This window comes from Vombatus ursinus, unplaced genomic scaffold, assembly GCF_900497805.2.
Source record: "Vombatus ursinus unplaced genomic scaffold, bare-nosed wombat genome assembly UNPS02000580.1, whole genome shotgun sequence".
Taxonomy (NCBI): domain Eukaryota; kingdom Metazoa; phylum Chordata; class Mammalia; order Diprotodontia; family Vombatidae; genus Vombatus; species Vombatus ursinus.
Genome location: NW_020940358.1, coordinates 26,632,547 through 26,657,132, shown reverse-complemented (window position 1 = coordinate 26,657,132; position 24,586 = coordinate 26,632,547). Strand labels below are relative to the sequence as shown.

At 42.2% G+C, this 24,586-nt stretch overlaps 1 protein-coding gene across 3 annotated transcripts in view; it reads left to right on the top strand.

Annotated features, from left to right (window-relative positions):
• Window positions 1-24,586, top strand: part of EYA2 (EYA transcriptional coactivator and phosphatase 2) — a 247,930-nt gene that overhangs the window by 212,320 nt on the left and 11,024 nt on the right. For all 3 annotated transcript variants that reach the window (XM_027848711.1, XM_027848700.1, XM_027848704.1), the window contains 5 exons: window positions 12,328-12,386; window positions 17,563-17,723; window positions 21,520-21,634; window positions 22,407-22,528; window positions 23,368-23,468. In XM_027848711.1, coding sequence (XP_027704512.1) covers window positions 12,328-12,386; window positions 17,563-17,723; window positions 21,520-21,634; window positions 22,407-22,528; window positions 23,368-23,468 — 558 coding nt within the window. The remainder of the gene's footprint in view (window positions 1-12,327; window positions 12,387-17,562; window positions 17,724-21,519; window positions 21,635-22,406; window positions 22,529-23,367; window positions 23,469-24,586) is intronic.

Genomic DNA, 24,586 nt, shown 5'->3' with positions numbered 1-24,586 from the left:
GGGGGGGGGGGGGGAGGGGGGGGGGGGGGGGGGGGGGGGGGGGGTGCCCAATCAAGATCCATGAAGAATAAATATGATTGATTCTTCACTGATAATCTAGAGCAGAGGTGCTTAACCTGGGCCCTATGAACTTTTATTTTAATATCTTGATTAGGATTTTGGTAATAACTATTTCAATATAAACTGATTTCCTTTGCAATCCTATGTATTTTATTTTATGCATTTAAAAACGTTATTCTTAAAAGCACCAGATCAATAAAGGGGTCCAGGCTGCAAAAAAGGCTAAGAACCCCTGCCCTAGAAAATGGATGTATCAGAACAAGGTGACTAAATAGACTAGACTAGAAGACATTGTTAAAGCTGGATAGGACCCTAGGCAATCATCCACTCTCCTCTACCACTTCCATTTTAAAGATGGAAAAACTGGGGCTCTGGATTTCACCTAGCCAGTAATTGATGGAACCAGGACTAAAGCCTAGATCTCCCAAATGGCAGTCCAATACACTTACCATACATCTCTGATTAGAATTCAGGAGCTGCACCTCCTGGGTTCACAATCTCTCTGTTGGACCCTGCTGTTTCTAGAAAAGGTAACCACCAAGGAAATCCTGTGACCCCTGGCAAGCCCTATTAGAAATGGGAAACAGTTTCATGAGACTATCTTTGAGGGAGGGGGGTACTTCTATTCAGTAGGACAGAGTCTGTTTCTGCAAGGGGAGAAACCAGAACTCTTAGCAGCTAGGAAACATCTCCGGATTCAGCAGAGCATTTTGTCTTCCTTGGTATCGCAGTTTTTCTTTTTTTTTCATGTGTTTCATCGGGAACAGGAGAAAAAGGCAAGTCTGGGCTGATTTCCTTCCTGAATCTCTGTGGATGAGAGAGACAGTAGCACCATCAAGTGGTACAGTAACTGTATCCAGAGGCAACCTCAGCGGCCACTTGGTGCTTAGTTACAGATGCCTCCCAGAGTAGGAGTCAGTGTGGTTCAGAGAAAGAAGCACCAGATTTGGAATCAGAGAACCTAGGTTCAGATCCTGACTACCTGCCCCTGACTATCTGTGTGACCCTGGGCAGTTCACTTAACCTCCCTGGGTCCTCAGTTTCCTCTTCTATAAGTTGAACAGTGTTTTGACTGAACCCTAACATCCCTTCCAACTCTAAATCAATGATCCCCTAAATAGACTGGAAAGAGAAGTGATTTCAACTCCCATTTCTGCCAATAATATATATTGTGTGATGTTGGGGGATTCACTTCTCTCTAGCCAGCAGTTTCTTCATCCACAAAATGGCCAGAAAAGTGGGAAGGTCGGACCAAAATTACTCTAAGTAAGATCTTAACATTGTAGCATTCCAAGGGGGATGGGGGAGGAGAGCAAGCTCTCTCAGATACAAAACTGTCCTGCAGATCAAAATATATATTGAGTCCAGAAAAGAAATTAGGCTATGATGAGAAAACTGGAAGTGATTCTCTGGCTTGGAATATTAGTGATCAGTTTGTATGACAACCACTGCTTTCTAAATGTCTACCATTAATGTTACTGGCCAATCCAAGCCTGCCTTGTTTTGGTTTTGTTGTTTGTTTGTTTTGTAATAAATTTATTTATTTATTTTTAGTTTTCAACATTCACTTCCATAAGATTTTGAGTTCCAGATTTTCTCCCCATCTCTCCCCTCCCCCCATCCCAAGATGGCATGTAAATTGATATAAACTCAACATATACATTAATATTAAACCTATTTTCACATTAGTCATGTTGTAAAGAAGAATTAGAAACAACAGGAGAAACCATGACAAAGAAGAAACGAGAGAGAGTGAGAGAGAGCAAATAATATGCTTCAATCTGCATTCAGACTCTATAGTTCTTTGTCTAGATGTGGACAGCATTTTCCATCATGAGTCTTTTGGAATTGTCTTAGATTGTTCTGTTTTTATTAAAATCACAGTTGAATTAGTGTACACTTTACCTTCTGATGGATCTTCTCTGTTGGTACATATACCCCTTCTTGGTATGTTTTTAAAGAAAACAAGTCTTGTCAATGGCATCTGGCAGGATCCTAGAGAGACTAGCAGGGGAAAGTGGAGGACAAATGACCCTATGTTCAGTCTGCAACTTTCAAGCTGTAATCTAAAAACTGGGGAGACTGTAGAGTGAATGATTCATGGTCATACAGTTCAGGGCTGGAAGGGCATCTTAAAGGACACCTAGTCTAACCTGCTCCTTTTACAGATGAGAACACTGAGGCCCAGAGAAGGGGATATGATTGCCTAGGGTCACAAAGCTGCAAAACCAGGGTTCAAGCCGAGTTCCTTTGACTCTGGATCCTGTCTTCATTGCTTCATTCTGCCTTATACTGCCTTAACCTGCCACTAGTGTTAGTGAGGGAGGAGTTTGGGAAGGGAGATGAGATAACAAGTGACTGTTAAAATCCTGTATAACAACAGTCAGAGCATAGGGAAGATTAACTCACCGACTAACCCACGAGGATGAGGACTCTCAGATCCTCTTCACCCTGTTGGTGATCTTTTTGCCTCTCTGGCCCTACTCTGTTCCAACCCGTTTCACTGACTTTAGATTTAGCAAACCTGACTCTGTCTTCTTACATTCCAACTTTTGACTTGGGAACCCATTTCTGGCCTATGTCCTTGACCTCAAACCCTGTTCGCTACATCTGGTTCACTCTAGATCTTGACTTCCATCTTTGAACCCCAGGCTGGTCACCTGATTAATTTGTTCTTACCTTAAAGCTATGACATAAATGCAGTTCTAAAGGAAACCATAGTTTGTCCTCCAGTTATTAAAAAAAAAAACCCATTGGGTTAGTGTATACATATTGTCTTTAAGTGCCTCCAGACTCTGACTGTTCCCTTTGCCTTGGTGTTCTTGACTCAGACTTGTTTTTAATCCTTAGCTCTGATTCACTAAACCAGAACAGCTGAACCACATCACCTGCTAGAGATATAGGACAAATATTTAGAAAAGATTTTAAAATACCTTAAAAAGATAACTCTTATGAATTAAAATACTGACACAAAAACTAGGTTTTTAAGATCTATGGGGACATGCTTAAAGGAATGTTTGGAGCTAATGGGGTCAGTCATAAAAGAGATGGGGTCTGAGCTCGATTTTGAAGCAGCAAGAGAGTGTGGTTAGACAAAATCGAACAAGACAATAAGTGGAACCTTCAGCTTTGTGGCCAGTGAAGTCAGGGGCCCCATTCAGAAGAGGCCAGGTTGCCCATACTGGCTGAGGTATGCCGTGAGAAGGATGGTATGGGAAGTGAGGTGGCTAACTGTACAAGTTGCTTCTGAAATCAGGTTAAGACACAGCTATTTTCCTGATACTGAGTCTGTTTGCTAAATGTCTAATTTACAGTTTGTAGGAGCTGTTGGAGAGAATAATATTTCATACATGTCGGTGCTAGTCTGCTGACAAAGAGCTCCTGCCTGGCTGGCAATTTATCCAGTGGTGGGTGAAGCGTCTTTATCGCTCTCCAGAGAAGTTAAACATTTTGACAGTGCTAAAAAGAGTGTTAGCATTTTCCTCCTAGGGAATGTGTTATCCAACTAGTCTAGAGGAAGCACTCAACAAGCTCATTTGAAAAATGCATCTCACAGGAAAAATGAAGGCAGACTGGCTTGCCCAGCCTTTGAAGGGAGTCATTTTCCAGAAGCAGATTTGTCAACAATATCCTTTCTTTTTTTCTTTAGTAGTTGTAGTCAGGTGGGAGCAAAAGATAGCAGGATTAATGGCCTCAAGTGGCTACTCGGGAAAGACTTGGCACCTGCTCAGCCTCGGCTTTGGCATTTTGATCTGCAGCCAGCAATGTGGCAGGTAGCAAATGGCAGGATTACTGTTGCCGTTGATTATAGGTCAGGTGGAAACAGCACCAGGAGATAGTCCCAAGAACCCTTGCAAATATCTTCACTGTTGGTCAAAGATGTGCTGTTTGGGTTCCACTTGAGCAAGTCATCTCCCTTATGTGGGCCTCAGTTTCCTCTTCTGTGAAGTTAAGGGGATGGATTACATGTTCTGTTGGGTCCTTTGTGGCTCTAAGATGCTAAGACCCTGCCGCGCTCAGACGTTCTGATTTTAGAATCATAAAATTTAAAGCTGGAAGAGACTCTAGAAGTCACCTAGTCCAGGCCCCTAATGTTACTGACAATGGCTGCAGACCCTCATATGGGACATATGACTTGCCTATAGTTACTTGAAGTGTCGGTGACAGAACTCATTCCAACAAGGTCTTCTGACTCCAAACCCAATGTTCTTTCTGCCATATTATATCGTGCCCTGGGAGCATCCATGAAGTTAGAGCCTGCCACTTACTTTCCACCAATAAAAGTTATCCCCTATCCATGCAACAGAAGTAGAACCATTCACAGATTTCCCCCAAATAATCACTCAAGACATTTAGTGAGCTTCTTCTGTGTGTTCACCCCAGGGCTAGCATCTGGGGGAGAGGCAAGAGTAAAATAGCTGACATTTATATAGTGCTTCAAGGTTCACAGAGGATCTTTACACAGCTCATTTGATCCTTACGACAGCCATAAGAGATAAATAGTACAAATATTATTATTCCCATTTTACAGATGAGGAAACTGGCTTAAAGATTTGCCCAAGGTCACACAACTACTTATGAGTGGCAAGGCCAGCACATTGCACATACCCTAGAAGAGTTTACATTCTAGTTGGAGAAACAGGGCTGACACATGCAGAATATCTAAAAGTACAGGGCTGTATACAGGTAAGTAGAAATAGTATACAGTGAACTACAAACCACATAAGAGTTTAGAGGAAGGGGGGAAAAGTAGCCTGGAATAATCAGGAAGAATTATTAGAGGCAGTAGTACTTGATTTGGGGAAATTATTCCAAAAACCTCTTCCCTGGCCATTACTTCCCTATATGTGTTGTCTCTCTCTTTTGAATATAAGCTCCTTCAAGGTGACTTTCCTTATTTTTTGTATGCACAGTCCCTAGCACATAGTAATGGCTTAATAAATGATTTTCATTCATTCAGAGAACAGTTGGTCAGAGACCTAACTAAGCAAAGTCATCCCAAGGACATATAAAGATAAAAATTAAAAGAAGGCAACAAACAGGAGAAAATGGGAAAGATCTGCAGAAGATTTTCATAATGAACTATTTTCACCATCACAAAAAGTAGAGATGCCTAAGACCGAATGGACATAGACCTGAAGTCAGGAAGACCTGGATTCAAATCCAGCCTTAGATACTTACTAGCTTTGTGACCCTGGGCAAGTCACTTAACCTCTGTCTCAGTTTCCTCATCTGTAAAAGGGGGAATAATGATAGCACCTATCAGCCAGAATGGTTGTGAGAATTGAGTGAGCTAGTGTTTGTCAAGTGCTTAGCACAGTGCCTGGCACATAGTAGATACTACATAAATGTTAGTTCTTATTAGCTAATACTATAATATGCTGGCCGAACCAGCATGGCTAGAATAGCCTGGAAGAGATCCTTGGCGATCAATTCACCCATTCCTCTATCTAGCAAAAAGAGATTTTTGGACCAAGAGCTAGATTCCAATAATGCTTGAAGAATAGGATGAAAAGCCATGAACTCCTCTAGTTCTTATACTACTTTTATCTACAACCACATAGTTTCTTCTTAAGTCAGAAAAATTCTTTGTTTTGCCATCAGTCTTTTATTAGTTTTTGAACCAGGGTGGGGGTGGGGAGCGAGAGACTCCTTATCTGCTTTCATTTTCACCATGCAAAGCAGTATCCTTAATGGAAAGGAGGGAGGAAGAGAAAAAGGAAGGAAGGAAGAACTGAGAGAAAAAAATTTTCTTTATCAGTCCTCTAAAATAATGGTTGATGACAGTATTGATCACAGACCGGTCTTTCAGAATTGTTCATTTTTACAATATTGATATTATAATGTAAAACATTATTCTGGTTCTGCTCATTTCACTCTGCATCAGTTCATACAAGTCTTCCCAAATCTCTCTGTTTTCTCTTTCTCATTTCTTTTTTGTTTGTTTGTTTGTTTTGGGGGGGGGGGTAGGCAGTGGGGTTAAGTGACTTGCCCAGGGTCATGCAGCTAGTAAGTGTTATGTATCTGAGGCCGGATTTGAACTCAGTTCCTCCTGAATCCAGGGCCAGTACCCTATCCACTGAGCCACCTAGCTGTCCCTCTTTCTCATTTCTTATAGCACAACAGAAAATGATCATTCTTAAGAGCCTTGTACATCTGTTTTTCATCATCAGAGCTCATGAATGTGACCCTGCTGTAGAAAGCTATGGGGAATTTAAGCATCCCAAAAAGGGTGGTCAACTTGTGGTATAGCAAAATAGAGAAACCAACAGATATGTACTTCCTCTCGAAGAATCTCATGAACTAAAGAATAACAATAGTGTATAAGGAGTTGAACATCTGAAATGCCAGCCTTGTTTGCCTGGTTTTCTGCTATAATCCCTAGTGGTATCACTGCCACTTACCCAGTGAGGACTGTTGCTGCTACTCATGACCAAGAGGAAATCACTGGAAGTGAATCATAGTATCATAAATTTAGACTTGAAAGGAACCTCAGAGGTCGTTTTTCCCAAGCCCCTCATTTTAAAAATGAAAAAACTGGAGCCCAAGGTGGTTTAAGTAACTTGCTCAACATATCACACGAGGTAATAATTGTCAGAAACAGGACCTGAACCAAAGTGCTCTGACTGCAGAAGCCATTGCTCTTTCCACTGTGATATGATGCAAGGACACTAGCACCCAAGAGATATCACACTGGGTCATACCCACCATGTTCTCTCCAACCCAGGGAATGCCAAAGAACATTCTGGGGAGGGCAAGAATGACCTCTTTAATAACATGAGCACAAAGGCCATAACTCCCAACCTAGCTCACTCTGGAATCCATTAACTGAATCAATTCCTTTTTGAACCTGTTTCATCTAGGTTGCCTCTTCAAATTATTTCCACACAATTACCACCTATTGGAGAGAGTGGTACTTTTCTTTGTCCCCAAAGTGTGTCTTTCAGCATCCAAGGAAAGCCTCCTCCAATATGTCTCATGTTCTAGGATTCGGTGAATAAATCACTGTTCACCTTCTCCATCTCATTCATGAGTCTGTGAACTTTGAGACTTTGAACATCATCTCATTTGGTCTTCGTCTTCTCAGTCCCTTCAGGTTCAAAATCCTATGATCCTACATCACCTGAACAGGGCATGACCTTTCTCAAAGCTAAACTGTGAGTTTGATGTCAAACTCAAACAGAAATAAGGACCACTAAACCATTCATAAGGGTCCCTGTGGGCTACCATATTGACTTCTAGAACCACATAATAACATTATCTGTGTTCTATTTTTTTATTTATTTTATTAAATATTTCCCAATTACATTTCAATCTGGTTCTGAGTTTGACACCTCTGCTCTAAGCAAAAGCTTAGGGCTCCTCCTCTATCAAAAATGCTTTTTTATCTCCTCTTCACCTCTGCAAAGCTTATCCTTCAAGTATCACTTCTCTGAAAAATCTTCCCAAATACTTCCATGTATTGATCTCTCCTTTCTCTGGGCATTTGATTGTTCTCCATTTGTTTCATGTATTGACCTCTTGTCTTCCCAATAAAATTGTCAGCACTTTGAAAGCAGATGTTATTCTCATATCACTCACAGTTCAGATCTTGTCAGAGATTGTATTGTCCCTTGAATGTTGGCATCCAACTAAAATGTTTGGATCATACCCACATGGACCAAAAGTATGTCTCCATTTAGTAAAGCAATATAGCATGTTGTAAAGAGTGTTGGATCTGGAGTTAGAGAACCTTTTTCGCAATATTCCACTTAACATACTCTGCATTCAAAGCAAGTGAGACTACTAGTTGTCTAAAGTCAATCCACTGCCTTCCACCTTCATACTTCAACACAGGCCTAGAATGGACATCTTCCTTACATCTGCTGTTCAGATCCCTCTTATTACTTCAAAAGGCTGAAGTACATGGATTCTAAGGTCTCTTTCTGTTCTTACATTCCTGTCCTAAATTCCCTTTCAGTTGTACTATTCTGTTTTCTAAGGTTCCTTCTAGCTGTAACATTCTATATTCTAATGTCTCTTCCAGCTTTGACGTTCAGTAATTCTGAGCCCTGGTGACCGCTCAAGCAGAGAGGGAAAAAACACTCCTGGGTTATCTTTGCGTACATTGAGTTCAGCTCAAATGGACATTCCTCTGTATCTCTTCCTTCCCTTTACCCCCTCAGTTTGCTCAGGTCTCAAAAGCTAGTTTCTGTGAAAATGAAAAATCGGTCTGGTTTCCCAAGTAGTAAAAGCCAGTCCTCCCACTTTTGCTCTGCCTAGCTTCTTGGGGTAGCTTAGCTGGTAATGTGATAGGGTCGGCCAGTGGACTATGAGGTAGTGTCTCACTAAGTGTCACGGTATTTTATTAAGTCAGAAATGTGATAGCTACTGTTGTCACACTTTAGCGCCCAGAACAATTCCCTCACAAATGAGAAAAGCAGGTCTTCCACAGATGCCTTTCCTTTTACATCACACACGGCTCAGTATAGCCGAAGCTAAGCAGGCTGGGACAATATTATCCCAGTGTGGCTTTCTAAGCTTGCAACTGCTATGGGGGAGTGTTTTTGTAATTTCAGACAGGGTGATGTGCCGAAGGGAAATCTGCTATTAATTTTATTTTCAGCAAAGCCAGGGTCTGTAAAATCAGTGTTGGTTTTAAAATACTATTTTCAATAACATAGCAAGAAACTGGGGACCAGGACTCAACTTGCCACTGTAGTTTTCTGTGGATCAACTAAACAGCCAGGGGGCATTGGGGGAAATGCTGAGGGGAATTCTACCTTGTCCTCTCCCCCTGCAGGCTGGCCTAGTTCCAGTCTTGCTTCTGGCTTAAAGGTTGAGGAAGAGAGTGATGTGCTCAGAGTGGGAGTGAGTTGGAAATCTCAACCTGTAATGTTAAGAGGGTAGACCAAGATGGTAAGGGAGCTTAGATTCTTTATGATAGACCTGGGAAGAGGAGAGAGGTTTGACCCTACTCAGTCCCATCGTAGAGTGGACACAAACTGACCTATAATTCATTTGGTCACTGGGGACCTCTTCTGGGATAAATAAGTAGAGCTGCTCTGCAGTTGGAGCCCCAACTCCCACCCTGTCCTACATCCCCACCATGATGCATAAGAACCTTCTCATAGTAGGACTTCGATGGTCGCTAATGTTTGGAAAAGACAAATAGTAGGGGATAAAGAGCTCTAGAGTACAGAGACCTATGGTTCTTGTTCCAACCATGGTGCAACCTTGGAAAGATCATTTCACCCAGGAGCTCCCATGTTATCCCCTCTAAAATGAGAATGTTGACCTAGATGATCTCCAGGGTTTCTTCCCAGTCAAAAGATGTAAAAGCCCTTGTTTTTATTTTTAAAAAATGAAGTGTGACTAAAAGGAAACAAGAATGGCTTTCCTAGGTAGCCCATATACTGGTTCTTGAAGGCTACTCCACAAATGACATGAGTATTTTGTGCAACCTGGTTGAATGAATGCATGGGATGACTTACTGTTCAGTAAGCTACACTCAATTAAATGGCTAGGTTCTAGTGTGCTGGTTTTAAATTCAGTTTTATCCCTTTATAGTTAGTCATATTTTGTACTTATTGACAAAGTAGAGCAAGAGGAAAATTATCCATTTAGTTTCTTTGGGCATAAATTTTCATAATTTAGTAAAAAAAAAAAAAACATTAGTGTGAACTTTTTTTTTATAAGGCACTGGCTTTAGACCCAGAAGGGACTTTAAATATTATCCAGTCTAATCCTGTCATTTTACAGATGAAGAAACTGAGGCCCAAAGTGATTAAGTAACTTTCCCAGGCTTATACTAAGTTCATAGAGCCATAATTTGAACCCAAATCCTTTGACCCCAAATCTACTACTCTAACTTGTGAGCTTGAGAAAATACAGATGTTTTCCCATCAGAGAGATAAAGGACAAAAGAGAGAGATGTCTGGAATTCTTTTTTTTTTTTAACATTTTCATTAAAAACCATAATGTCATAATGGAAGAGGGGAATAAGGTTTAGTACATTTTTTGAGGTAAAAGCATTCTTTGCACAAAGGAGGAATCTGCAGATAAGATCTGAACACATAATTGCTACAGGCGTTGCCCATCTGCTCAGTTAGCATTTCTACTTGCTATTTCTTTCCCCCAATGAATGTAAGTGGTATTGATGAGCTAGAGTGAGGCATGGGAATCGTGATGTTCTAATACCCAACTGGCACTGACCCAGAGAGCCTCAGTGTTGTTTGGGTACCCACAGAATAAAAAAAACCTGTCAGGGTGCATGGGAAAGGTGCTTCTGAAAAGGATGGGGATGGGAGAACTTTGGAAATTCATCCCTTGGATTTATCTGCAAGCATGATGTGGTAGAAAGAAAGAATGCTGGTCTTAGTCAAGACATAAGGGTTCTTGGCCCCAGCTCTGTGATTTTCTAGCTGTGTGACCTTGACCAAATCACTATTTTTGAGTTTCCATTGATTTCCTCCTCTGTCACATAGAGACGTCCAGACACATTACTTAATTCACAGGGCTATTGTAAGCACCCATTGAAATAATTTGTGACCTTTACCGCACTATAGACATGTGAATTACTATTAGTTAATCTAGGTAGAACAGAGATTATCAACCTATTTCCCTTCTAGCTTTGCATTTCTATGATTATTTAATTTCTTAGAAGGTGCCAGACAACATGGTACACTTATATAGAGTGCTGGATTTGGAGACAGAGGACCTGGGTTCAAATTCTGCCTCTTCTACTTATTACTTTGGTGTGAATTTGTGTGATTCACTTGACCTATCTGGGCCTTAGTTTCCTCCCCTGTCAAATGAGGTGATTAACAAGATGACCTCTGAGGTACCTTCCAGGTTTAAATCTAAAATTCTGTGATCCATCCTGTCCTGCAGTTTTATGAAAGTGTCATACAGAGTCATACCTGGAACTCACAAAACACCAGGAAGGATGCTGTGACAAATGAGATCATGGGCAACATGAAGTCAGGGGGAGAGGGAGAAGGAAGCAGGGACATTAAAAATGATAATGGGGCCCAGTCATGTAGGGTTTCACAAGTCCTACACTGAGAGACCATAGGGCTCAGCTGTTTCTACTACCATCAGTAATGCCTCTGTAGTTGTGATGTGTCCTCTCATGCTAGAGTAAGATCGTATACCCCAGGTAAGTACTTCAGTGGACGAAACATGGTTCAGTGGGTAGAGTCCTAAACTGAGAGTAAGATACCAGGATTTTGGTCCCAGCTTTGCCACCAACTCCCCGTGTGACTTTAGGAAAGTCATATCTGCTTTCTGGGCCTCGGTTCCCTCTTCTGTAAAGTGAAGGGCCTAGACTAAAATGAACCCTAAAACTTCCTTCTAGCTCCATTGTTTCCATGATGCTGTGATTCATTCGTGCTTAAGGTCCTGTTCAATTCCAGAACTCTGCAAAACTATTATTCTAAGGAGCAGCTAGGTGGCACAGTGGATAGTTCTGGCCCTGGAGTCAGGAGGACCTGAGGTCAAATCCAGCCTCAGACACATAACACTTACTAGCTGTGTGACCCTGGGCAAGTCACTTAACCCCAATTGCCTCGCCAAAAAACAAACCAAAACAAAACAAAAAACAAAAACAAAAAAAAACCCCCTATTATTCTAAAAACTAAGAAGGGCCACTGACAAGGGCAAATGCTGACGAAACATTCCAATTCCATAGAAGGGCATACTTGTACTGACAAATGGTAATACAAACTAGTCAGACTTCATTTCTCACTGGGAAAAAAATTGTCTGAGATTTCCTGGTTCAGAGCTCAAGGTGTTCCCTGTACCCTATCGACTTCAAATTGTGACATTCACTTGCATTGCCAAGGGCTCTGAGGTCTGCCATCCTTATTCTGGATGCGTGCTCAGCACTGCCAGCCTGTTGGACAGAGGTGGAATGAATTTGTTTTGGCACCATCCTTTCTCCCTTTACTCTTGGCTGGGGGATTGAGGCTGCTGTTTCCAGGGCTCTCTCCTCCTTCATCAGCATGTGGCAGTTATTCTGATTCTGACCATCCAGGCTTCTGTATGGCAGAGATAGTCAGGTCCTGGTAACCTCATTGTCCGGAGAAAGGAATTTGCTTGGGAATAGAAGCCCAGCATGAAAACCCCAGTATCTTTTCTTAATATCCGCTGTCGGCACAATCTTGAGAGCATAGGAAACCCGCTCCCAACAATTATTTCAAATTAAAAAGTGATGTTTCTTGTTTCCTTTTTTCCTACCACTCTCCCCCTTCCCTTCTTTCTCTTCTTTGGCCAAATACTTCTCAGGACTGTGACCAGATCCATGTTGATGATGTCTCCTCGGATGACAATGGCCAGGATTTGAGGTGGGGAATTTGAGGGGAAAGATCCCTCTTCCGTTCCCCCACTCCCATTCAAAGGCATGTGTAGGGGTGAGAATGATGGCAGTCATCTGGAAATGTTACCTGTCTTACACCTTTTGTGACCATGCAGAAGATAATATGACTTCTATCTCACCTAGCTCTGTAATCAGGAGGACTCTTACTGTCCCTCTCCTCCCAATAACCATTACCTAACATTGCTTTTGTACTTCAGTTTAGTCAATCAACAAACATTGATTAAGCACCTACTGTGTCCTAGGCATTATGCTAGGCGCTGGGGATACAATGCAAGACGAAAGATAGTCCCTGCTCTTGAGAAGCGCACAGTTTAATGGGGGAGACGACACGTATACGGCTGTGTACAAACAAGATACGTAAGGGATGAATCGGAGATAATCAACAGAGGGAAAGCACTAGAATTAAGGTGGATTGGGAAAGGCTTCCTGCAGATGCTGCAGTTTTAGCTGGGCCATAAAGGAAGCCAGGAGTGAGAGATGAGGAGGGAGAGAGTTCCAGGGGTGGGGGGACAGCTAGGGAAAATGCCCAGAGTGGAGAGAATGTCTTGAGTGAGCAATAGCAAAGAGGCCCACGTCACTGGATCACAAAGTGTGAGATGATCAAGTCACTTAAAGGAATGTTGGGATGTTGATTTAAAAAATAATAATGATGATGACAATAACTCATATTTCCACAAAGCATCACAGTTCCTACTGTGCTTTCTTCATGACATCTCTCTGAGGTAGGTCGTATATTATCTCGATTTTGTAGATAAGAAAACTGAGGTTTAAAATGACTTACCTAGGGTCACATGGGAAGGGTGGTATAATGGAAAGAGTTCTGGGCCTGGAGTCAGACAACCTGGATTCAAATCCCAACGCTTCCACTTACTACCTCTGCGACTTTGAGTAAATCACTTTCCTTCTCTGTTCTTCTTTTTCCTCATCTGTTAAATGAATGGATTGGAGTAGATGATATCTAAGATACTTTCCAATCTATATCTGTGTTCCTATGAACTATAAGCCTATGAACACAGCTAGTAAGTAGCAAAGCTATGATTAGAACCCAGGTCTTCTGACTAGTCTTCTGTATTATACTACCAGCTACTCTGGAAAATTAGTAGTGCCCCAGTGAGGGGCTATGGACTGGGTGGCGTTGAGAGCTCCTACTAATAGGTTGCTGTATCTCTCCCTACTTGACTTCACTGGTAGATTTTTAAATTCTAAATTAAAAATCCCCAAGACTGTAAATGTATAAGAACTTTAAAAAAATAAACATCCTTCGTTGTTCTCACTGATGCCAGAATCCATTAGAACTGAACCAGTCTCTTTAAAGATATAATAAACTCACAATCTGAATTTGCCATTATCCAAAATCAAGAGGAGTCTGAAAACTATGGCCTGCAGACCAAATTCTCATCCCTACCTCTTTTGTACAGCCTCAAGCTAGAATAGCTTATTTTCATTTCTAAATACAATAAAACTTTATTTTTAAAATGTAAAAAAAAATTCTTAGCTCCCTGGTCTCCATACAAAAGTAGACCACAGTGGGCCATAGTTTACAGGCCCCAATAAAAGAGATGGAGGAGCTAGATGGTGGGAAGCAAGTTGGGGAGAATTGGGATTTATTTAGAGTAAACCACTAGCTAAGAGATTCAGGATGCAGCCAACCCCTGCAACCCCATACCCTAAATGTTTTCTTACAAAGTAGATTTGGCCCCAAACTGTTTGAGCATAGGAGAATTTCCTATATGGTTAAATAGAGTTTGATTCCAAGTTGCTTCTCCCTATGGAATACTGTAGTAGAAATAGCTAAGTCAGAAAACTGGGTTCTAGGGTCAGCTTCCCCTACTCTGTGACCTTGGATATGTCACTCCCCCACTCTGAGCCCCAGCTTCCCCCTCTGTAAAATGAGGGAGTTAGACTAGATAATTTCTCGAGAACCTTTTAATCTCTGGCAATCAGTGATTTTATGATTCTGACCAAGAAAGCAAAGAAACAAGCACAAGGCCCTGTGAATCTTTGCAAAGGACCCCACATGTAGAAATGATGCAAGGTCTTGCTGGCTAAAATTTAATCAACTCTTCAAATATTTATTCTCTGACACCAGCCTTTCCAAAATTAAGACCTGGCAAGAAATAAGGCCTGGTCACCATGCCAAAAGGACTGAGCAAGCCAATGCCTTCCAAACTTATAGAGTTCAATAAAGGAACATTCATCCTTTCTATACAGTCTCCTCATCTGTAAAATGGGGGTCATAATACCTACTTTGTACTGGTTTGCCAAGGCTATTGTAGAGAAAGTACTTTTTAAGAAAAGCAAAGACTTGGCTTTGGAAGACTTGGGTCTGAGTCCTCTTTCATCTACCTACCATGTGAACTTGGAGGAATCCCTTCTTCTCTCTAAGCCTCAGTTTCCTCTTCTGTAAAATATGCATAATATTCAAACAACGACCTGCCTCACAGAGTTATTACTGTAAACTGTAGAGCACCAGGAGTAATAGTAGTAGTAGTAGTAGTAGTTCTTCTTAGAAGCAGGCCTTAAATTGAAAACAATAATAACAATAGCAGTAGCTTATATTTAAAGTTTGCAAAGTACTTTACATGTATAAGATGTTCTAAAACTCTTAGGGCAGTTTTAAGATCTAGTAACTTAGAACTGCCCTAAGACTTTTGGGACAACCTGTAATATCTGATTTGATCTCTAATGAATGATCTAGTTTAACGCAACCCTCTCTAAAGTGCATAGCAGTACAACTTAATGACCCATTTCCCAATAAAATGTAACTTATACTGTTTATGAAATGCACAGGGGCATTTTCCTCCCTCTGGGATCAGATTCTTTTCAATGTCTGAGTCTCTTTCATTTGACTAAGGGCTCCAAGATTATGTATTTTTTTCATGGAATTTTATGACTACCCTGGTTACCACTCATCCTATCAATCTGATCAGCTTGGCAGCTGAGGGGCACAGTGGATAGAGGCCTGTCCTATAATCAAGAAGATCTGAATTTAAATCCAACCTCAAATCATTACTAACTGTGTCTAGGCAAGTCACTTAACCTCTGTTTACCTCAGTTTCCTCATCTATAAAATGGGAATAATAATAGCACCTATCTCCCAGAGTTGTTGTCAGGATCAAATGAGATAATATTTGTAAAGTGCTTAGCACAGTGCCTGGCCCCTAGTAAGTGCTATATAAATGTTACCTATTATTATTATCATCATTATCATTATTATTATCATCATGTTCAGCAGTCACTTATTTAGGATCCAGTCATTTAGGGTCTCTGAGTTCCTTCCTTTTTAGATTTGAGTTTTTTGTTTTTGTTTTCACCTTTTACTATTCTCACCTCAAGCAAAGAGAGGCAAAGTTCAGTCTCCAATCTGGATACTTGGTTAATGCCTCTGGTGGTAGGTGAAGATACTAGACGTTATTAGTTAAACTAAGTTTTTGGGCCATCTGTGGTTTAAACTAAGCGTACCCTTCCAGTCCCCTTGTAGCTTAGGAGAATTAGGGTTTCTGCCAAATTGTGAGAGATACAGCGGGGAACCGGGGCGGGGGCGGGGGGGCGCGTTGTTGTCCTGACGGTCTAGTTAGGCACAAGTCACACTTCACAGCACTGTTTATTTGTAAAGGCATCTTCCGCAATAAAGTCACTTTCAACACTGAGAGCTGTAATAACAAACAGAATTTAGTGGGGGGAAGAAAACCAACTCACTCTGTGACCTCTTGCTTCATTTTTTTAAACCTGTTTGGCAGTATAGTGTAGTATATAGTGTGGTATGGTAGGAAAATCTTTGGACTGAGAACCAAGAGCTTAATATGAGACCTTAACTATATTTCAATATAATTGGTTTCCTTTATAATCCAATGTATTTTATTCGTTATTCTAAGAAGGGAACCATATAGGCTTCATCAGGCTGCTCAGAGGAGTGGTCCGTGAGACGAACAAGGAGGAGAGCCCCTGGGCTACATAGATCTCTAAGGTCCCTTCTAGCTCTGACATTGTGACTATGATTTTCATGGAACAAAAGCCATGATTTAACCTTACTCTTCAGAATTTTTCCTTCTGGATTTCATCATAGCCACCTTTAATCTCCCTTGGCTTAGATTTTGCTATAGTCTCAGAAACCCAAAGTTTATATCCCTTTCCAGAGAAAAATCAGTGACTGATTTAAAATATCTGATTGTCATGCTCTGGACCTGAGGTGTCCTACAGCAAGCTCATTGCTTCACCAGCCGTATGTCAGCCTGTTTCTTGGCTCATTAACATTCATCACCAAGGCCTCTTCCCAGAGAAAGCTCCAGCCAAGAGGCCTGTGTCTCTATTCAGAGTAACACTAACCATGTGCAGGGAATATTTGAGGAGCATGCATGCTGCTTGCCAGCATTTGATATGTCCGCCAATTTCACAGGGAAACTGATTTCATTGTTCACGCTCAATAAATTCATGATCGTCCTTCTGAGCAAGAAAGGAATTAAGCTGGAGGGGCTGTGTCACTGGTTCTGAGCCCTAAATCTGTTACAGTCACATTATACCTTGGTGGGAGGATAAGGTGTGAAGGAAAGATTTCTGTCCCCTAGAGATCTGGTGCAGTGACCATTGCCCTCTTTACAAAAATAAACCAGAGGGTGTTAGAGAGAAGGAAAGAGACTCCCTGGGCCTTGTGAAGAGTCTTCCTTTCTCCCTTCAGATCACAGCTACCACTTAGTTGTTATTTTCATTTGTCCTGCTTAATTGTTCCTAGAGCCCAGTTCTTAACTTGGGGTCCACGAATAGATCTTGCAAACTTGCAAATTATTCTATAAATTAATTTTTTTTAAAAATGAAAAAAACTTAGATGGGAAAAGAAAAAATTACATCTTTATTTTCAGTAGCCTCTAAAATTTAGTTTTTCCTTCACTTATTTTATTTATTTATTTATTTTTAGGTTTCAGCATTCACTTTTATAAGATTTTGAGTTTTCAGTTATTTAAAAACATTATGCTGAGAAGGGGGTCTACAGACTTTATCAGACTGCCAAGGGGCTGGGGGGAGGTCAACTTCTTTGGAGCCTACTCACATTAACCTTCTTTGTCTTCACCTCCTTCCCACTTCTTTTTGCTCTCTCTACCCTACCCTCATCTCCCCAACTCCATGTGCCCTTACCTTCCTCTCCACAGTACATACAACTTCTCAGCAGATGGTTTTCATAGTTCAGCGGCAGGGGCCAACCTGTGTCTGGGCTCTGGAGTTCACGGGGGAGTCGACTGGATGAGGAAGTTGGCATTCCGCTACCGACGAGTGAAAGAGATGTACAACACATACAAAAATAATGTTGGGGGTGAGTGGGCTCAGGGAGGGAGGGAGGTTCAGTCTGCCCTGATAGAAGCCGAGAGAGGGTGCAAAGAGAAGATACTCAATCCTAATCTGCCCTTCCACTAACTCACCTTCAGAGTCAGTCTAGCCCTTGTGGTCTGTTTCCTCTTCTAATAATGTGGAGGGGACTACTTGTCCAGCCTTCCTTACAGTAAGAGTGATAGTTTGGATCAAACGTATGCGAAAGTACTGCCTTGAAAAGTTTAAAGAACAGGAAGGATTTGTTTCTCATAAGAAGAAAGACATTCCAGCTTCCCTTATTATTCATAAATTCAGCAAATGTTTATTAAGCACCTACTGGGTGTAGAGCACTGTGCCAGGTGCTGGGAAAAATGCAGGGTTTAGGGGCAGGTAGGTGGTGCAGTGGATAGAGCACCGGCCCTGAAGTCAGGAGGACCTGAGTTCAAATCCGACCTCAGACCAAACATTTGACATGTACTAGCTGTGTGACCCTGGGCAAGTCACTTAACCCCAATTGCCTCACACACACACAAAAAAAATGCAGGGTTTAGGTGAAGTACTGTCCCAGTTCTCAGGGAGCCTGCAGTCTAGTAAGTCTGAGAGGGAGAGAGGCTCCTAAAACCCTTAACAGGACTGCTGCCGAGAAATTTCTTACAATCTACTTCCTCATGATGTTTAGGGATTTTTTGGCTGGAAATCTACTTTAATATCATCACCTGTTTAGCTGATTTTAAACATCAGGTGTTTGAGAAAGGAAATATCAAACTTTTACAAAAGAAACCTGCCTTCCACTCATCAAACACCTTTCTCTTCATGGTTTGGACTTTAAGTCCCTGAGCCAATCAAGTTCCTATCATGGCCTTTCAGGCAGAAAATTAGCCTGACCCTCATGGGATGAGGATCTGGGAGAGGCTACAAGAGGGAAGGATTCCTTGGTGTATAATGACCGTAAATGTCCCCTACCTATCCTTACCAAAGGAGTCCAGTTCATAAAATTGTACTTGAAGTCAGTTAATACATGTGTGATCCACCTTCTCTTCCTTAAGGCCTCAGTTTCTTTATCTATAACATGAAGACATTGAGCTAGAGGACCTCTAAAGTTCTCTCCAGCTCTCACATCCCATGCTCCTATGAATGAGACTTGAATAGTGGATTTTCTAGCATTAGCAGTAAATCAAGAGGGGAAGATGTAGCCACCTCCTCAGCCAACCTTGCCTTGTTATCCCAGCATGATAAGACTAAATAGAGGCAGCTTTAGACATACATATCAAGTAACTAGATGTAGATGTAACTGGAATCATAGAACTTTTGCCAAATTTGGAGATTTCTTACTCTTGGCTGCAAGACCAAGTTTTATGAGACACTCACTTTACATTGTATCCTTTCTGTGTTCTGGGTATTAGGAAAAATATTGTTAAGCTCAAGAAAGTCCAGACGAGGGTGGCAGGGCTAGTGAGGACTTAAAACCATGTCCTGTGAGGACCACTTAAGACAGCAAAGTCTAGTGAAACAGCCCCTGGATTGGGCGTGAGCAGACCTGGATCTGAATCCCAATGTGCTTATGGAAATCTTTTACCCTCTCACAGCTCCACTTTCCTCACTTATAAAACAATAATAATAATGACAGCTAGCACTTATCTAATGCTTTAAGGTTTGCAAAGTGCATTATAAATATTATCCATTATCTCTTTATCTCTACAACAACCTGGGAGGTAGGTACAATTATTATCCCTGTTTTACAGATAAGGCAAATAAAAATGAAATGACTTGCCAGAGTGGCACAGCTAGTGTCTGAGATGGGATTTGAACTCTGATCTTTCTGATTCTAGTTCCAGTGCTCTATCCACTGAGCCATCTAGCTGCCTCACCAAATTAGGATGCATAGGCTGCCAAAGTGGGCAATACTGCCCCTTGGGGTGCTGGTCATTGAATAAAAATAAGGATTAACTTAACCTAACCCAAGGGAGGCAAGGGGGGCGCTGAGTAATTTTTTTTTAAAGGGGACAGAAGGCCAAATAAGCTTGGGAACCTCTGAACTAGATGATTTCTAGAGGCCCTTACAATCAAAATCTTATGAACTCAGGGTGTATAGCCTGGAGAAGAGAAGACTTAGGACCTGATTTCTGTCTTCCTATATCTAACAGACAGGCTATACTAGGAAAGTAGGACTAGGTTTGTCCTGTGTCGCCCAAGAGCAGGGCCAGCAAGGGGATGGCAAATGTTATAGGGAAGTTGACTTTAGCTAAGTAATCAATCAATTCATAAACATCCATTATAACTTTCTGACAACCAGAACTGTCTGATAATGAAACATAAAGTTCCCTCATAAAACAGTGAGTTGCCAGTCTCTAGTGGTGTTTAAGCAGAGGATGGATGAGGCTTTGTACTTTAAACTTTGAATAGATGACCTTTCAGGCCCTCTTCAGTTCTTTGTCCTTATCCTGTTGAGGGGATGGGCTGGGAGAGTGGAGGGAAGGATTCTGGAATTTGTTACTTGCCATGAACTGCAATCTGTTTTGCCTTGAACCACCGGGTCCTCCCAGAAGGTCCCCTAAGCTCCAGGAAATACCCTGGACCTCTGTCGGTATAGCTTAATTTTCACATAAGCTGAGGGGAAATTACCAGAGGTGTCATTCTTGGGCCATGGGTATTGTTAACAACTGATGGGATACAGAGTTGAGCAGGCAGGCCTGTGCTCAGTCTGGTGTTTCAGCAGAGAGTAGTGGGATCAGGAGTGGGAGACAAGTCCTATAGTGGGTGGCCTCCTGTGGGTTACTGGGAGCCTTGGGCAAGGCAGGGTGTTTCCGTGCATCAGGAAAAGGAGCAGACATCTGGGAAGAGAAAGGAAAGTGTGACTGTGTTGGAGGATAATGGGAGAGGCTTAAAAAACACACCTTTGGGAGGAAATGATTCAGAGGCATGGTGGAAGGAGAGAGAGAAAAGGCCAAGACCGAAAGCAGAAAGACTTGAGCAAACTTTAGGTGGGTGGGCGAGGAAACGGAAGCCCAAGAGCACGTCTGGAACAGTAGGAACCCGAGTCATTACCACCACTTGTACTCAGAATCCACATTGTGTAAGAGCCTTGGAGAAGGTGCCATAAGACAACCCAAAGGAAATTGAGTTCAAGATGGAGGCATTATGGTATACTGGAAGCACTGCACCAGGGTTCAAGAGACTTGGTTTATTTGTGTGACTGTGAGCTCTTCACCTCTCTCAGAATTAGATTTTTAGTAAAACAAAAGGGTATATAAAATCTCTATACTGTTAATACAGCATGACCCCAACCCTGCAGGAGTTTAGTCAGTCTGATTAGGCTTTGGAATAAGGAGACCCTGGATTTTAGTCCTAGCTGTACCACAAAATTCACTTGGGTGACTTTGTCTCTTGACCCTCAGTTTCCTCATCTGTAAAATGGGGGTGGGGGTGAGGATTTAGACTCTGAGGATCCTTTTCACTCCAAAATCCTGGCCCTGTAGAAAGATGGGACAGTTATGATGTCACAGAGAACAATGAATGTTGAGAGCCATCTGCATGGAGGCAATGTCCATAAGGCCAGAGGAGAAAGTAGCATCCTCATCCCAATGGATTCCAATACAAAAGAATTCATTTGGAGACTGAAAGCTGAGCATCCATGTGCAGAGTGATAGAATCTTGGGACTATAAAGCTGGAAGGAACTTTGGGCCTCATTTCATTTAATCTCCTCAGGGTCAGGCCAATCTGTTTCCACTTGCCCCAGATAATGCTTGGGGTTTCCCCAGGATGATTAATGACATCAGTGTCTTCTTTTCCTTGCCCCTAGGTTTGATAGGGGCCCCCAAAAGAGAAACTTGGCTGCAACTAAGAGCAGAACTTGAGGCCTTGACAGACCTCTGGCTGACACACGCCCTCAAGGCGCTAAATTTAATACATTCTCGGTAAGTACAGTGGAAAAATGACCAGAGGATTTCCTCTGTTCTTTTTGCCCCCTGAGCTTCCTCTGAGCAAAGGACAGTGGCTCCTAGATTAGGACTTGACCAACTGAATGTATAAGAGGCTGAGAATAATAAGGTTTGGAGACATTGATCCTAAAAGGGTTGGCTTGGCTGCTGGATAATTAATTTTCTTAGCCTCCCCTCAGTCAATGAAGACAGGTTAAAAGAGTGTGCATCAGTGGAGGAAAATGTCCCATTCATGAAATTCCAGACATCTGGAAGAATTGAAGTACTCTTGGTGTTATTAGACTGACCCAGAGGTGTCCTGGTAAATGTTTTAACAACCAGTTCTCAATTAAAAAAAAATGTTATCTATGACTCACTCTTAAGGTTAATCTGCATTATTAACATTTTTGCCATCAATTTCTTACGTCTAGACAATCAACAATTTACAAGTCAAGCTGTGATGTGTAACCGTTGCTGATTTCCAGGGTTTAAGTGCTCACGTTAAAGATTTAATAATCAGCTCTCTCACGCCAATACAAGCTGGCTCCAGCATACTTGACCCTCATGTCAAATAGTCTATAATCTGGTAGTATCAGGCTAAGTTGAGGGTGAGATGCTAGAAACTTGTACCCAAGCTATATTTTGGGGTACTCCTCCAGAGTACCATGTACCTACTCCAACCTCCCCACCCTAATCTGATGTTTCAAAGGACAGCAACCCAGCTTCAGTCTCTCGTATTTTTTAACCCTTGTTTTTGTTTGTTTTCCAGGCCTAATTGCGTGAATGTGCTGGTGACCACCACTCAGCTCATCCCTGCCCTAGCTAAAGTCTTGCTGTATGGGTTGGGCACAGTTTTCCCTATCGAGAACATCTACAGTGCAACCAAGACAGGTCAGAGCAGTCAGGAAGTTAGGACTAGTCAGTGACAGAAGTGTAGATAGCTCCTCCTGTGACAGCGGTGGGAAGGGCATGGGACAACACCAGGGGAGACATAAACTGAAGCAAGTGAGACCAAGGAAGAGTGTTCTACAGGAACAGTGGCTTAAAGGCAGAAATTAAAGACTGTGATTTTGTCCCTCTCAGACACAGACCACTAGTCAATACCCACCCACTTCCTCATCCATTCCTGCAGAGAAATTTATTTGAGAGTATCCAAAAGTAAAATTTGGTCCCTTGGTTATGAACTTGCAGTACAGAGCAGATTGGGGGGACACTTAACTAAGCAGAGTGAATACCCCTCCCCAATAAAGTGGTGACTATGAGTTGTCCACTTCAGGAGCCAAAAGACCAAGGTAGTGAGATGAGGTTAGTGTCTGGCTTGAGAATGGAATTCAGGACACCTGCCTCTGGGCCCATCATATTAACTCAGACCAAGACTGTCATCATCTGTGAGGGGCCTTGGACATCATCAAGTCTAACTGCCTCATTTTAGGGCAAAGACAACCAAAGGCCTAAATGCCTTGGCTAAGGTCACACACTGAGTGTAGCTGCAGTTGGGACTAGAACCAAGGTCTCCTGACTAGCATTCAGGACCACTGTGCTTTCTCCAACACCACACCAGCAGGTATAGGCCCCCACTCTAGTGCATCCAGCAGATGAGATGGTACAGGGTTCATTCTGACTGTCTCAGACATCCGGGAAGATGGGGAACCAGGAAAAAGCTGTCACCTAGGCTAGGAAAAAGGAAAGGTACAGCCCTTATCACTAACTGGTGACTTCTTGTCCTACAGGAAAGGAGAGCTGTTTTGAAAGGATAATGCAGAGGTTTGGAAGGAAAGCAGTCTATATTGTAATAGGAGACGGGGTGGAAGAGGAGCAAGGAGCAAAGAAGGTACTTAGACATTTTCTTTCTCTCTACACCTCACCCCTCTTCCATGGTGGCACTGGTGGTGTTTCTCAGACCTTAGTGGCTCAGGGGGATTAAGAAGAAGCTCAGCTAGAATTAACAGGACCCTGGGAATTCAGCTGTTATTCCTTCCCTCCAAGAGGGGTATGGGTGGGTGGGTGTGTGTGTGTGTGAAAGAGGGAAGTGGTGGACGGCATCATATAGTGAAAAGAAATCTAGGTTTGGAGTCAAGCAACCTGGATTTGAATCCCAACTCTGTACCTTACTACCTGCGTGACCTGAAGCAAATCACTTAAATTCTTTGCACCTCAATTTCCTCACCTGTAAAATGAGAAGGGTCAGACCCTAATGTGCCTTCCATTGCTATATCTCTGATCATATATATGTGTGTATGTTTGTGTGGTTTTGTTTTGTGCTTTTTTTATGTTCGCTGTGTGGTCGGACTTCATTCACTGCACCGACTTCCTCAGCCTCAGGCATGGTTTGGATCTCTCTTTCCCAGGCTCTTAGTTCACCACTCTTTTCCCATTTGTAAATCGTAGAAGCATCCTGAGTAATTTCCTATTCTAAATCCCTCCTCCAGGCCACTGGCCGCCACCTCCCCGATAACCACTGAGTTGGTTGAGGAATGCTTTCCCCCTAGAGCCCAGCTCTGCTTTGTTGGGGGTGGGCTTCCTTTTCATATATCACATGTTCCAGGGACTGTTCCAGTTAATAAAGACAGCATTAAGCTTGTGAAAAAGTAAAATCCCATTTCTGTGATCTCAGACTACCAAGTAGGGGAGACATGGGGGGCTGCCGAGTTCTTAGAAGGAAAAAACGACAGCTGAATTCCCAGGGTCTCAGTCATTCCAGCCAAGACTTCCCCTCCCTCTGCCTGCCCTAGTCAGGGCTGGGAAACATTACTGCGATGCCATGGAGCTTAATAACAAGGCCTGGTTGTGTTTCACCTTCAAGTCTCTGCTCCCTGCAATGGGCAGTTTATTAAAGCAAAGGAAGCCCAAAAAAAGAAATGACTCTTGGCTTGCATACTCCAAAGGGGCCTGCACTGAGGAAACACTGGTAATACAGAATTAGGGTCTTGTAAAGAGGTTGTTCAGGGC